General features: G+C 47.6%; 1 protein-coding gene across 1 annotated transcript in view; it reads left to right on the forward strand.

Moving 5' to 3' along the window:
- Window positions 1–11,757: 11,757 nt before the first annotated feature.
- Window positions 11,758–15,983, forward strand: part of FARSB (phenylalanyl-tRNA synthetase subunit beta) — a 79,027-nt gene continuing 74,801 nt past the window's right edge. Inside the window, exons 1-2 of the mRNA XM_040427990.1 lie at window positions 11,758–11,891; window positions 14,701–14,756. Of these exons, the coding sequence (XP_040283924.1) occupies window positions 11,834–11,891; window positions 14,701–14,756 (114 nt within the window). The 5' untranslated portion in view covers window positions 11,758–11,833. The remainder of the gene's footprint in view (window positions 11,892–14,700; window positions 14,757–15,983) is intronic.

The following is a 15,983-nucleotide window of genomic DNA, read 5'->3' on the forward strand; positions in this document are numbered from 1 at the left end:
AAAACTCTCCCCGGCAGAGAGAAACTATGATGTGGGAGATAGGGAGTTGTTGGCCATCAAGTTGGCTTTCGAGGAATGGCGCCATTGGTTGGAGGGGGCCAGGCACCCTATCACCGTTTTTACCGACCATAAGAATCTGGCATACTTGGAGTCGGCCAGGCGTATGAATCCGAGACAGGCCAGATGGTCTCTGTTCTTCTCCAGATTCAATTTTGTCGTTACATTCCGACCTGGGATCAAAAATGTGAAGGCTGATTCTCTCTCTCGCTGTTTTCCGGGAGGAGGAAACCCCGAGGACCCGGGTCCCATTTTGGCGGAGGGGGTAGTTGTTTCTGCTCTATATTCCGATTTGGAGGCCGAGGTCCAGGCTGCCCAGACTGAGGCACCTGCCCGTTGTCCTTCTGGGAAGTTGTTCGTGCCTCCTGAGCTACGTCACAAACTCTTCAAGGAGCATCATGATACGGTTCTTGCTGGTCACCCCGGGAGTAGAGCCACGGTAGATCTCATTGCTCTGAGATTTTGGTGGCCGGCTCTTCGTAAGTCGGTGGAGGGTTTTGTGGCTGCTTGTGAGACGTGCGCTCGCGCTAAGGTCCCTCGTTCACGGCCTTCAGGTTCCCTTCTCCCGTTACCCATACCTTCCCGTCCTTGGACACACCTGTCCATGGACTTTATCACGGATCTTCCTCGTTCCTCAGGGAAGTCGGTGATCCTGGTGGTGGTGGACCGTTTTAGCAAGATGGCTCATTTCGTACCTTTCCCTGGTTTACCCAATGCTAAAACGTTGGCGCAAGCTTTTGTCGACCATATTGTTAAATTGCACGGCATTCCCTCTGATATTGTTTCCGATAGAGGCACGCAGTTTGTGTCCAGGTTCTGGAAGGCTTTCTGTTCTCGCCTGGGGGTTCGGCTGTCCTTCTCTTCTGCTTTTCACCCGCAGTCGAATGGTCAGACTGAGCGCCTCAATCAGAATCTGGAGACATATTTGCGCTGTTTTGTGGCAGAGAACCAGGAGGATTGGTGTTCATTTCTCCCTCTTGCTGAGTTTGCTCTGAACAACCGTCGTCAGGAATCTTCTGATAAGTCACCATTCTTTGGTGCATATGGGTTCCATCCGCAGTTTGGGACATTCTCGGGAGGGGCTCTTTCTGGTTTACCTGAGGAGGAGAGATTTTCCTTGTCTTTGTCTACCATTTGGCAAAAGATTCAGAGTAATCTTAGAAAGATGAGTGAGAAGTATAAGCGTGTGGCTGATAAGAGACGTGTGCCTGGTCCGGACCTGAATGTGGGTGATCTGGTGTGGTTGTCTACAAGAAATATTAAACTGAAGGTTCCCTCCTGGAAATTGGGTCCCAAGTTTATTGGGCCTTATAAAATCTTGTCAGTCCTCAATCCTGTTGCCTTCCGTCTTGATCTTCCACGGGTTTGGAAGATACATAATGTATTTCACAGATCTCTCTTAAAACCATATGTCCAGCCCACGGTACCCTCCTCTTTGCCTCCTCCTCCGATTTTGGTTGATGGCAATCTGGAGTTTGAGGTTTCCAGAATTGTGGACTCTTGCATTGTCCGCGGTTCTCTTCAGTACCTCATTCATTGGAAGGGTTATGGTCCTGAGGAAAGGATGTGGGTTCCGGTGTCGGACATTAAAGCCACTCGCCTCATCAGGGCATTTCACAGGGCTCATCCTGAGAAGGTGGGTCCTGGGTGTCCGGAGTCCACACGTAAAGGGGGGGGGGGGTACTGTCACTACCAGAGCTTTGGGACGTTCTCACAGCTCTGTTTCTCCACCCCTGTGATGATGTCACTACTAGAGTTTGGAGGAGTTCTCACTGCTCTGTTTCTCCGCCCCTGTGATGAAGTCTTTACTTTCTTTTTCCTTCCTTCCAGCTGTTCCTCCTGCGGTTGATTTCCCTGCCTTTAAATCTCCCCTCCTCCTATTGTAGGGCGTGGATTATATTTCTCATTTCAGTTGTAGCTCTTGCTTTAGTATCTTCACTTGTAGCTATCAGTTCACTGGACCTGTGTTCTGCTGCAGCAAGCACTCCGGATATTGCCAGCTGTCCTTGGATCCGTCTTCTCTGCGGCTGCAGCACCTTCAGCTAAGTGTGCAGACATTGATGTGTACCTGGTTATTTTCTGACTGGATCTGAGGTGGCCACGGTTCCCTCCATATACTGAGCAGGGCACCGGTGGCCGTGCCCCTTCCACTATTGTAGGGGTTACAGTGGTCATCAGACTTAGGTACGTGGGCATGCCTCGTTCCGCCATTTGGATCCGGGCATGTGCTTTAGCAGCATAGGGAGAGCTTTGAGGGTCTGACAGGGGTCACCCTTTATCCTCCCTAGTTTGGGTCCGGTCAGTAGCTCTTTTTACTGTGTATACTCTTGTTGCTCACATACAGCCGTGACACCCAAAGTGCTTTACAGTTACATTAAAACATACATTTATAAAAACATTTGCAGCCGATTTGTGTAGGTGGGCTTGAAAATGAGGGTGTGGTGGCAGTTTAGAAATCATGTCCTGATTTTTCAGCTCACACTCTAGCTTTTGTCACTCTGCTGGCTGCTCACACACATGGGTTCCTATGGCATCTCACTCTACAGCAGGCATCCTCAAACTGCGGCCCTTCAGCTGTTGTAAAACTACAACTCCCACAATGCCCTGCTGTAGGCTGATACCTGTAGGCTGTTCGGGCATGCTGGGAGTTGTAGTTTTGCAACAGCTGGAGGGCCGCAGTTTGAGGATGCCTGCTCTACAGCAAGGGCAGAGAAGAGCGGTTAAAAACAAACTGCTCCAACTTGCTCACTTCACTGGCGGTTGTCATCTTCAAACGGTTGTAGTTTAAAAATTATAAATCCTACAGCGAAGAGCTTTATATTGTGAGACCTACATTTTGATGCATAGTATGTCTCTGAAATATTAAAAATGAAGGCACAGTCGCAGTTTAGAAATTGCCCTTCAAATTTGGCTACAGTGGAGTTTCAATGAATGTCAATGGGCGGTATGAGTTGCAAACAAATGGTCATATTGTGAAAACAATCAGGACTATGGCTTGGATATTTTTAGTGGCAGCAGGGATAGCTGAACGTTTTGATATAAGATTTGTGTAGGTGGGCTTGAAAATGAGGGAGTGGTGGCAGTTTAGAAATCATGTCCTGATTTTTCAGCTCCCACTCTAGTTTTGAACATTCTGCCATTCATTCCTATGGGACCAATTTCGCAACAAAAACGCTGATATTCCGTGAACCATTCGGCAAAACGTTCCACAAAGTAATAGCACACCAATCGGGAACAATCCGCACGTTTCGGTATATTACTGTCTATGTAGTGTAAAAACTGTGGGAGGAGTTAGGGTGGTAAATTTGGCTATAATAATAAGAATATATATGTGAGATAACAGTAAGTGGTCTTGTCATGCAGGAACACTTGATTACCCCTGTATTATAATACCCCTGTAGTGCCACTACATATAATGCCGTGCCCATACGTGTAATTTCCCCTGTAGGATAATGCCCCCTGTACTGATAGTATTTAAAATGCTGTCACGCACCCCCTCATAGTATAATGCACCTTCTGTATTCATAGTATATAGAATGGCCCCCTCTGTAGTATATAGAATGCCTCCCCTCCCCCGTAGTATATACAATGGCCCCCTCTATAGTATATAGAATGCACCCCCTCTACCCTTAGTATATACTATGGCTCCTTCTTTAGTATATATAATTCCCCCTTTTCCCCTAGTATATTCAATGGTTGCTTCTGCACTATATTTAATGCCCCTTCTGTATTGGTATATACAGTCGTGGCCAAAAGTTTTGAGAATGACACAAATATTAGTTTTCACAAAGTTTGCTGCTAAACTGCTTTTAGATCTTTGTTTCAGTTGTTTCTGTGATGTAGTGAAATATAATTACACGCACTTCATACGTTTCAAAGGCTTTTATCGACAATTACATGACATTTATGCAAAGAGTCTGTATTTGCAGTGTTGGCCCTTCTTTTTCCGGACCTCTGCAATTCGACTGGGCATGCTCTCAATCAACTTCTGGGCCAATTCCTGACTGATAGCAACCCATTCTTTCATAATCACTTCTTGGAGTTTGTCAAAATTAGTGGGTTTTTGTTTGTCCACCCGCCTCTTGAGGATTGACCACAAGTTTTCAATGGGATTAAGATCTGGGGAGTTTCCAGGCCATGGGCCCAAAATGTCAACGTTTTGGTCCCCGAGCCACTTAGTTATCACTTTTGCCTTATGGCACGGTGCTCCATCGTGCTGGAAAATGCATTGTTCTTCATCAAACTGTTGTTGGATTGTTGGAAGAAGTTGCTGTTGGAGGGTGTTTTGGTACCATTCTTTATTCATGGCTGTGTTTTTGGGCAAAATTGTGAGTGAGCCCACTCCCTTGGATGAGAAGCAACCCCACACATGAATGGTCTAAGGATGCTTTACTGTTGGCATGACACAGGACTGATGGTAGCGCTCACCTTTTCTTCTCCGGACAAGCCTTTTTCCAGATGCCCCAAACAATCGGAAAGAGGCTTCATCGGAGAATATGACTTTGCCCCAGTCCTCAGCAGTCCATTCACCAAACTTTCTGCAGAAGATCAATCTGTCCCTGATGTTTTTTTTTGGAGTGAAGTGGCTTCTTTGCTGCCCTTCTTGACACCAGGCCATCTTCCAAAATTCTTCGCCTCACTGTGCGTGCAGATGCGCTCACACCTGCCTGATGCCATTCCAAGCTCTGCACTGGTGGCACTCCGATCCCGTAGCTGAATCCTCTTTAGGAGACTATCCTGGCGCTTGCTGGACTTTCTTGGACACCCTGAAGCCTTCTTAACAAGAATTGAACCTCTTTCCTTGAAGTTCTTGATGATCCTATAAATTGTTGATTGAGGTGCAATCTTAGTAGCCACAATATCCTTGCCTGTGAAGCCATTTTTATGCAACCCAATGATGGCTGCACACGTTTCTTTGCAGGTCACCATGGTTAACAATGGAAGAACAATGATTTCAAGCATCACCTTCCTTTTAACATGTCAAGTCTGCCATTTTAACCCAATCAGCCTGACATAATGATCTCCAGCCTTGTGCTCGTCAACATTCTCACCTGAGTTAACAAGACGATTACTGAAATGATCTCAGCAGGTCCTTTAATGACAGCAATGAAATGCAGTGGAAAGGTTTTTTTGGGATTAAGTTAATTTTCATGGCAAAGAAGGACTATGCAATTCATCTGATCACTCTTCATAACATTCTGGAGTATATGCAAATTGCTATTATAAAAACTTAAGAAGCAACTTTTCCAATTTCCAATATTTATGTAATTCTCAAAACTTTTGGCCACGACTATATATATATACTACTAATACAGAGGGGTGCATCATATATATGCTACACATATACGCTGCTGATGATTTTATATAGGACAATGTGCGTCCCCCTACCCTGCTTAGTTTGTCCCAGGCTGCCTGAGGGACACTGTCCTCTATATCAGGGTTCCTCAACTCTGGTCCTCGGGACCCACCTGCCGGCCATGTTTTCAGTATTTCCTTAGTATTGAGCAGGTGATATAATTAGTGTCTGTGCATCAGGACTTACCACAGGTCATCATTCTGTGGGATATTCTCAAATTATGATTGGTAGGTGGGCCCCGAGGACTGGCGATGAGGAACACTGCTTATATAATAAGCCTCAGCAGCAAGCAGAGTTCATGGGGCCCCCATGAACTCTTCCTGCTGCTGCCCCAGGCAGAATCTTTCAGCCCAACCAGCTCCCGGACCACACCCATCCCCCCATCCAGCTAACAACAATCCAGGTTCCGACACCCCCGTGAGGACCATTTTATTTATTTTACTTTTCCTAGTGCAGTGAATACAGTTGCACATAGCATTATGTGCAGCAGGTCCTGACTCCCTGGGTTCTATCAAAAAACCTTACCCCGTGAAAATCCCTTACCCCTCGTCACTTCCGGTGACGCGGCTGCACCGGACATGACTAAGATTAGCTGGAGGAGGGTGTGTGCGCCTCAGCGCAAGCGCACTACTACGGGTAAGGTTAAATTACAGGGAGCGCTGCGGGAGAAGCGGCCACCAAATGCGCATGTGCGACCGTCAACAGCTAGGCTCCAGGAGACACTGCGCCTGCGCATGAAGCCTTAGCTGCGGTAGGGGGGGTGCTAGCCGCAATGTACTCCCGTCGGCCACAAACATCGGGATTACACTGCGCATGCACTCCATCGGCCAGGGATCGCTCGCACAGCGAACCACCATCCGAACTCCCTACCCCTCAGCAGTGGTGTCGCCAGGGGGGCCACGGCCCCCCCTACATCACGCTTTGCCCCCCCATGTGCCCCCAACTAAAATGCCCCCCCAAGTGAGCCGCCGCAGTCGGGCACAGGGAGATGAGCGCTTCCATTGCGCTCATCTCCATAGTAATCTGCCTGTGCTGCGGCGGTGCAGGGGAGGGAGAGGCGTGTCCCTTCCCCTTCCTCTGATAGGCTGCAGGCACTAAACCGGCAGCCTATCAGAGGCCGGCGCAGGCGGCGCGATGACATCATCGCGCCGCCTGAGCCATACAGCGCGGGACACAGGCCGGAAGAGGCCTGCATCGCATCGCTGACATGGAGGTAAGTATAAGTGTTTGTTTTTTTTACAATAGTTTTACAGGCACATTAGGGGGGCTCTTGTTACTGGCACATTGGGGGGCTTATTACTGGCACATTGGGGGGCTTATTACAATACTGGCACATGATGGGGGGGCTTATTACTGGCACATGATGGGGGGCTTATTACTGGCACATAATGGGGGGCTTATTACTGGCACATGATGGGGGGGCTTATTACTGGCACATGATGGGGGGGCTTATTACTGGCACATGATGGGGGGCTCTTATTACTGGCACATGATGGGGGCATATTACTGGCACATGATGGGGGGCTTATTACTGGCACATGATGGGGGCTAATTACTGGCACATGATGGGGGCTAATTACTGGCACATGATGGGGGCTTATTACTGGCACGTGATGGGGGGCTTATTACTGGCACGTGATGGGGGGCTTATTACTGGCACGTGATGGGGGGCTTATTACTGGCACGTGATGGGGGGCTTATTACTGGCACGTGATGGGGGTCTTATTACTGGCACATGATGGGGGGGCTTATTACTGGCACATGATGGGGGGCTTATTACTGGCACATGATGGGGGGGCTTATTACTCGCACATGATGGGGGGGCTTATTACTCGCACATGATGGGGGAGCTTATTACTCGCACATGATGGGGGGCTTTTGTTACTGGAACATTGGGGGGCTCTTATTACTGGCACGTTATGGGGGGCTGGGCTCTTATTACTGGCCAATTTGGGGGCTCTTGTTACTGGCACGTGATGGGGGCTCTTGTTACTGGCACGTAATGGGGGCACTTATTACTGGCACGTTATTGGGGGCACTTATTACTGGCACATTATTGGTGGGCACTATAGGGGCATCTACTGAGGCCACAAAGAAGGGGTATTTTATATGGGGGGCTCTGTACAGTAGCATTTTATACTGGGACACATGTTGGGAACTATGGGGAAGGGGGGAGAGAAGTACTATGGAGTCATCTACGGGGGGCACTAAGAAGGGGTATTTTATACTTGCAAATTATGGGGGACACTGAGGGCATCTACTGGGGCACGATATATGGGGCATTTTATACTGGTACATTATGGGGGGCACTAGGAGGAAGGTGAGAGAGGAGCACTATGGGGGCATTTACTGGGGGCACTATATAGGGGTATTTTATACTGGCACATTATGGGGGACATTAGCTCAACTGGGGACATTACAAGGGGGTATTTTTTACATTGTCACATTATAAAGAGAATTATTTCTACTGGGGGGGCATTATGGTGGGCTTTATTACTCCCCCATGGTATGACCCCCTAGTAGCAGCACCAGCCTCTCCCTGCTCTGATATCCCTCTGCCCATTCTCCAAATCCTTATTATGAAATCTTTCTCATTAGGAAAAAACACATCAGCTCAGCCGAGCCCCCCAGCCAAAGTGTTGAAGTGGGGTCCGAGATCCCCAAGGGCCAAGCCAAGTAATTGTAAGTTTTCATGTGAAATATGTTTATGTTATACACATATAGCATACACTGTGCCACACAATATAAAGTATACCGCTACACTGTGCCACACAATGTACAGTATACCTCTACACTGTGCCACACAATGTACAGTATACCTCTACACTGTGCCACACAATGTACAGTATACCTCTACACTGTGCCACACAATGTACAGTATACCTCTACACTGTGCCACACAATGTACAGTATACCTCTACACTGTGCCCCACAATATACAGTATACCTCTACACTGTGCCACACAATGTACAGTACAGTATACCTCTACACTGAGCCACACAATGTACAGTATACCTCTACACTGTGCCACACAATATACAGTATACCGCTACACTGTGCCCCACAATATACAGTATACCTCTACACTGTGCCACACAATATACAGTATACCTCTACACTGTGCCACACAATGTACAGTATACCTCTACACTGTGCCACACAATGTACAGTATACCTCTACACTGTGCCACACAATATACAGTATACCTCTACACTGTGCCACACAATATACAGTATACCTCTACACTGTGCCACACAATGTACAGTATACCTCTACACTGTGCCACACAATATACAGTATACCGCTACACTGTGCCCCACAATATACAGTATACCTCTACACTGTGCCACACAATATACAGTATACCGCTACACTGTGCCACACAATATACAGTATACATCTACACTGTGCCCCACAATATACAGTATACCTCTACACTGTGCCACACAATGTACAGTATACCTCTACACTGTGCCACACAATGTACAGTATACCTCTACACTGTGCCACACAATGTACAGTATACCTCTACACTGTGCCCCACAATATACAGTATACCTCTACACTGTGCCACACAATATACAGTATACCTCTACACTGTGCCACACAATATACCTCTACACTGTGCCACACAATGTACAGTATACCTCTACACTGTGCCACACAATGTACAGTATACCTCTACACTGTGCCACACAATGTACAGTATACCTCTACACTGTGCCACACAATATACAGTATACCGCTACACTGTGCCCCACAATATACAGTATACCTCTACACTGTGCCACACAATATACAGTATACCGCTACACTGTGCCACACAATATACAGTATACCGCTACACTGTGCCGCACAATATACAGTATACCTCTACACTGTGCCCCACAATATACAGTATACCTCTACACTGTGGAGTCTGTTCTATAAGCACCCTTGTTCTGTGGCAGCGGACAAAAAATAATCTGGAAGTACCCCTCCCGAGACCAGGCTCTGGATCCGCCACTGGTCTGGACCGCTCACAGGAGTGTACATTTCTTCTAAACTGTAATCCGTATCCTCTGACCTGCAGAAATCAGCACTCGCTCGGTAACAACTAACAGGCAGTGCCTGTAGGCTGTAGCCTGGCCCTGTTACCGAAGCTAGCCGAGTGGTGTAAGGTTAAGGTACTTGTAGAGATGAGCGGCCGCTTAATCCTGATTTAAAGGGTTTCTGTCACCCCGCAAAACTCATTATTTTTTTTTTGGATAGTTAGATTCCTCATAGTGCGATATAGCAGAATATAATGCTCTTACTTACTTTCATGCGGCCGATTCTTTATAAAACGAACTTTTATAATATGTAAATGAGGGCTCTACCAGCAAGTAGGGCGTCTACTTGCTGGTAGCTGCTGCAGAAATCCGCCCCCTCGCCGTGTTGATTGACAGGGCCAGCCGGGATCTCCTCCTCCGGCCGGCCCTGTCAGTAATTCAAAAATCGCGCGCCTCGCGTCATTCGGCGCAGGCGCTCTGAGATGAGGAGGCTCGTATCCTCAGCACTCCCTCAGTGCGCCTGCGCCAATGACGTCTTCTCTTTCGGTGATGTCATCGGCGCAGGCGCACTGAGGGAGTGCTGAGGATACGAGCCTCCTCATCTCAGAGCGCCTGCGCCGAATGACGCGAGGCGCGCGATTTTTGAATTACTGACAGGGCCGGCCGGAGGAGGAGATCACGGCTGGCCCTGTCAATCAACACGGCGAGGGGGCGGATTTCTGCAGCAGCTACCAGCAAGTAGACGCCCTACTTGCTGGTAGAGCCCTCATTTACATATTATAAAAGTTCGTTTTATAAAGAATCGGCCGCATGAAAGTAAGTAAGAGCATTATATTCTGCTATATCGCACTATGAGGAATCTAACTATCCCAAAAAAAAAATATGAGTTTTGCGGGGTGACAGAAACCCTTTAAAGTTAAAGTTACTGCAGGATATGGATTACAGTTTAGAAATGTCAAATGTACACTCCTGTGAGCGGCGGGGAGGGAGATCTGTGGATGACACTGTTATAGGGAGGGGGATCTGTGGATGACACTATTATAGGGAGGGGGATCTGTGGATGACACTGTTATAGGGAGGGGGAAATGGGGATGACACTGTCATGGGGTGGATCTGGGGATGACACATATAGCATAAGATGCTATATACGGTATGTGTCATCCACAGATCCCCCCCATAGCAGTGTCATCCACAGATCCTAACCCCCCCTCCCCCCCCCCCATAGCAGTGTCATCCACAGATCCCCCTCCCTATAAAAGTGTCATTCACACAACTAGGACATGTTGAAATCTGAGTGATTTTTTATTTTTTTTAAACCACAGACAGCAGGACTTTTCTTCCCTGTTGCGGTTTTAGGTATTGGGTAAAGTATTGCAGCATTTCTAAGCGTACTTGTGTAAATGTATCGTTGTTATAGCTGCCCCCCCTACTTTTGTCCTGGCCCCCAGTGTGCCCCCCCAAAATCTGAAAGCTAGAGACGCCACTACCCCTCAGTGCGCGTGGAGTCCGTGAGTCAGGCTGTGCTAGTGGTCGCGCATGCGCAGTTGGTGGCCGATTCTCCCACAGCGCTCCCTGTAATTTTACCTTACCCATGGTAGTGCGCTTGCGCTGAGGCGCACACCCCCTCCTCCAGCTGATCTGCGGCCGGAAGTGAGGAGGGCAGGGAAATCTCACGAGGTAGGAAAATATAACGGAACACCGGAGTGCCAGAGAAGGGACATGCTCAAAGTATGTAGAGGAGGGGGACCCTGAGCACAAGGAAAGCAGGGCCCGTCGGAGCCCCAATAGGGACTCAAGACAGTATCGCTGGCTGCGCCAAAGCTGCCATTGTTGTAATAGTGTAATTAGGGGGCGGTGCCTTCAATCCGCTCCGGGCCCCACCTCCTATGGGCCCCATAGCAACCGCATGGCCTGCTCCTATTGGCCGTAGCAGTTGCGCACACACGGGGCACACACCGGGCACACACCCCCCCACTCCCCTTCCGCTTGAGGAAAGGGTCTAGCGCGCATCAGGACCCCGTCTTGCGTTCCAAGCCTCCACCTAGCTGCATCCAGTGATTGGTCGAGCGCTGAGTGATCCATTCTGATTGGGTAATGGAAACAGCCGGACGCGAAAGTGATGCAATACAAAGTAAAGTGTGTTGGATGGTCGTGGCAATGCCTGCTCTCAGATTAGCGATAAAAAACTACATATGATATAACTTTTTATTTTATACTGTATAGTTGTAGGACAGTATATAACGTACATAGCCCACAACATGCTAAATGGAAGAGTGGAAAATGGTAATGGCATTTATATTTTTTTAGGCGCCGCGGACAGACCGGTGAGGGGAAGTTTACTGAGGTCCTGAGGTCCTTCTCTATGCCGGGGCTGCTGCTGCTGAACCATGCCGACTGTCAGTGTGAAGAGAGACCTGCTGTACCAGGCCCTGGGCCGGACATACAGTATGTACAGCACACAGGGGAATAACATGTTACTATGGAGCATATCCATCTCACATACAGTGGAATGGGATATTTCTGTGCTGCCAAAATCTGCAGTGTATTTAGTGGTTGTTCAGTTTGGATGCGCAAACACCACACACTGCCTAGGTCTATTGTATGGCGCTGAACCACGGCTGGACACCTGCTGCCACTTTAAGTGGCGCGTGTCCAGGCACCGTACTAAAAAGGGACATGCCCCTTTGGTGCGGTTGGGGCGTTAAACAGCTGGCCATGCGAACTGTAGCATTGCCTCCTATTGCAAACACCACGTAGCCGCTGCCAGAATTTGGGTAAAGAGTCTGCGTGGCCTAGACCGTGTGAACAGGCCCTTACAATGAATTCTCTTCATTTCTTAAATGGACCACATCTGGAGGCGTATGTGTTAATTTCGCGTACCCTTGGGGGTCATTTATCATGCTGATCTGCGAGTAGACCGGCGTAGTAGATTAGCCTGTCGCTGCTTTACGTAGTACCTATAAGGAGTTGTACAGTAGGCAATGCTTTTTTTGTATTCATCAGGGGGATCATATCCAATTAGACGACTGGTTGGTCAGTTCACGAATTAGGTACAAAAGTGCAGCAAAAAAGTCACATATTAGTTAAAAAGTCGCAGCAATATACATGTTTGTGAAAAGGTGCATGTCTACTCGCCGATGTGACTATTTTAACAAAATTGTCGCATGGCCCTACACAAAGCAGACGAACAGAACTACGCCAGCCCCGGAGTGGAGTAAAAATGACTATGTTTTTGCTTCTAATTCATGCGTAAAAAATGCGCGCCAGGATACAGATACAGCAGAGTTAACAGTCACAGTGATAACGTGTTAAATAAATGTGATAAATCACCAAATGGGACTGTTAGGCCTCTTGCACACGACCGTGTGCCCCCCATGGCCGTATTGCTGCCCGCATACGCCGAGTCCGCAATACACGGGGCACCAACCGTGTGCATTCCGCATCACACATGCGGACCTATTCAGTTGAGTGGGTCCGGAGATGCGGTGCGGAAGGAAAGCACTACGGAGTGCTTTCCTGGTGTTCCGTTCCGTGCTTCCATTCCGCAAAAAGATAGAACTTGTTCTATATTTTTGCGGAGCGGTCGGATCGTGGACCCATTCAAGTTGAATGGGTCTGGATCCGTCCCGGCCGCCGCACGGAATGGAACGAATACGTTCATGTGCAAGAGGCCTTCAAGAGGCTGTCTCACTTCAGCAGATGGCATTTATCATATAGAGAAAGTTAATACAAGGCACTTACTAATGTATTGTGATTGTCCATATTGCCTCCTTCGCTGGCTGGATTCATTTTTTCTATCAAATGATACACTATTTGTTTCCATGGTTACAACCACCCTGCAATCCATCAGTGGTGGTCATGCTTGCATACTATAGGAAAAAGTGGCGGCCTCTCTGGTGGCCCGGGACTGTGGGACCGCACATAGGCTAGTGCTTTTTCCTATAACGTCCAAGCACGACCACCACTGCTGGATTGCACGGTGGTCATAACCATGGTAACGAGCTTTGTATAATGTGATGGAAAAATGAATCCAGGAAGCAACATGGACAATCACAATAGAGAAGTAAGTGCCATTTGCTGAAGTGAGACAAGCCCTTTAACTCTGCTACATCCGTAAATAGACCAAAAAAAAGATGCCACCAGAATAAGGTAAAAACTGGCAATTGTTGAACGAGGCGCAAATGCCTCCAAAACGGACACAATAAATGCGCCTAAAAAAATTAGACAGTCTAAAACAGGAACAATTACAAAACAGGCGCAAAACACTACAATAAATGACCCCCACTGACTATACTGGGTCATTGTTCAGATGGACACTTGGACAGCACCAGGGCAGGAATACCATTCGGCAGAATTAACCCTGAGGGTGGCTTCACACCTGTGAAGGAAAATTCATTTACCCCGGGGTGCACCACCAATGAGGCGAGGTGAGGCGATTGCCTCAGGCAGCACCAGGTAGGGGCAAGAGGGTCCTAATGATCTGTAATGCTGTGTGCTGTACCCCCACAATGCCTTGAGTACAGTACAATAGACCCGCAGTCACGATGATGCTGTGAGTTCCGGTCAGAAGAGCAGTGTTCGGCCCAGGAAATGTGACCATCCCATGGAGCATATAATATAGAAAACTGCGCTACTTCAACTTGAGTGCAGCTCGCACTGAGGGAGACGAAAGGTATCTATCGATGTGACTCCTCCGTTAGGGGGGTCGATGCTCAAATCTCCTAAAAGTCAAAGAAGAGATGGCCCAACATAGTGAAATACCGCCAACTGAGTTTAAATAGCGTGATTTATTGTACTCACAAGATCCATAAAACAACACGCATATAGAATGTGCACGAACCATAACGGAGGAGTCACATCGATAGATACCTTTTGTCTCCCTCAGTGTGAACTGCACTCAAGTGGAAGCAGCGCTTTTTTTTAATATTCTATACATTGGTTATTTGTGAAGGGTACCCACGAAAAACTGCAGCGCAAAAGGACAATGCTGATCTGGGGACTGTAACTTTTGTTGCAGATTGTCTGTGTTTTGTGTTTGTAAGTGGTTTTATTATGTGATTTATTTATTTTTTTTCCCTGTTTTTTTTTTTTTTTTTTTTTTGGGGGGGGGGGGGATATTTTTATTACTTTGATAATCACATGGGGCATGTTTTCCAGACCCAGTGTGAAATTGGCCTTAAAATGTTTGTAAAAAAAAAATGTTTGTCACCTCCCAAATGTCTATATGTAACTGTATTTCTCTCTGTCTTTCCAGCTGATGAAGAGTTTGATGAGCTCTGCTTTGAATTTGGATTGGAGTTAGATGAGATTGTAAGTAATGGTACTTATGGCCCCAAATCTGCTCTGCCTAAGGAAAGACAGAAACTTTTCTATTCACTGGCACTTTTTTCTAGTAGAGGGTCCCATCCCCCTGCTTCCTGTCCCCTGTGTGATGGCAGGTGCACTGCTGCAGCCATTTACTGGCTTCAGCATGCACGTGCCGCTCTGGGGTAAGTCATTGCTGAGGCCAGTGAAAGGCTGCAGAAGCACACGTCATGACAGACAGAACGTTACACTTCCCCTCCATAAGGCACCTGAAGCAGCAGGGACGGGACCCTCTGCAGTATATCTGCTACTTGTAAACATACCCTAAAGCTGAAAATACAGTTTTTGTCTTAGTCTGAGCATCAGATTATGCTGTAATGATTGGGATATAACAATAGCAAAGACAGGTGCACTCTGCGGTCTTACTAAACCCTCAAACAGATTTTTAAAATTGAGAGATTAGCCAACTTGTCCTACGGTGTAGGACATGTCTGAGCCCTAGCCCGAGCACCGCGCCAAGGTTTCTCAAGTAGCAGTAGTAGTAATGATTGGGCCCTTCTCCGTGTAGAAGGGGAGATGTATCAATATGGTGCAAAGGAAAAGTGGAGTAGTTGTCTGTGACGGCCAAGCGGGTCAGTGCTTTTATTTAGCAGAGGGCCTCTGAGAATTGAGATGTGAAATCTGAATGGTGGCCATGGACAACTGCTCCAATATTTTGATGCATTTTCCCCTTAAAGGGAGTCTGTCATCAACATTTCACCTTTGTAACCCTTCCCATAGGTTTCTAGCATCCTTACAGTTAACAAAAACGTTAGCTTTAGGGTCCATTCACACGTCCGTTGTTTCTTTCCTGATCTGTTCCGTTTTTTGCGGAACAGATCTGGACCAGATCTGGACCCATTCATTTTCAATGGGTCCTGAAAAAGAATCAGACATTGAGCTGTCCGTTTTTTTTCAGGACCCATTGAAAATGAATGGGTCCAGATCTGTTCTGCAAAAAACTGAACAGATCAGGAAAGAAACAACGGACGTGTGAATGGACCCTTAGCATCAATCCTGGACTTATAAAACCGGCAAAAAACATCTTTGTAGCATATGCAAATGAGGGCTCGCAAGTGCCCAGGGGCGCGTTACCCTCGTAGGTGCCCTGCTAGCTCAGCCTTTTCTTCGCTTCCCCCCGCCCCTTCCTTCCCTCCGCCCGCCCATCCTTTCCCTCTGACCGCCTATCTACTA

This window comes from Bufo bufo, chromosome 4 (genome assembly GCF_905171765.1).
Source record: "Bufo bufo chromosome 4, aBufBuf1.1, whole genome shotgun sequence".
In the NCBI taxonomy this organism is placed as follows: Eukaryota; Metazoa; Chordata; class Amphibia; order Anura; family Bufonidae; genus Bufo; species Bufo bufo.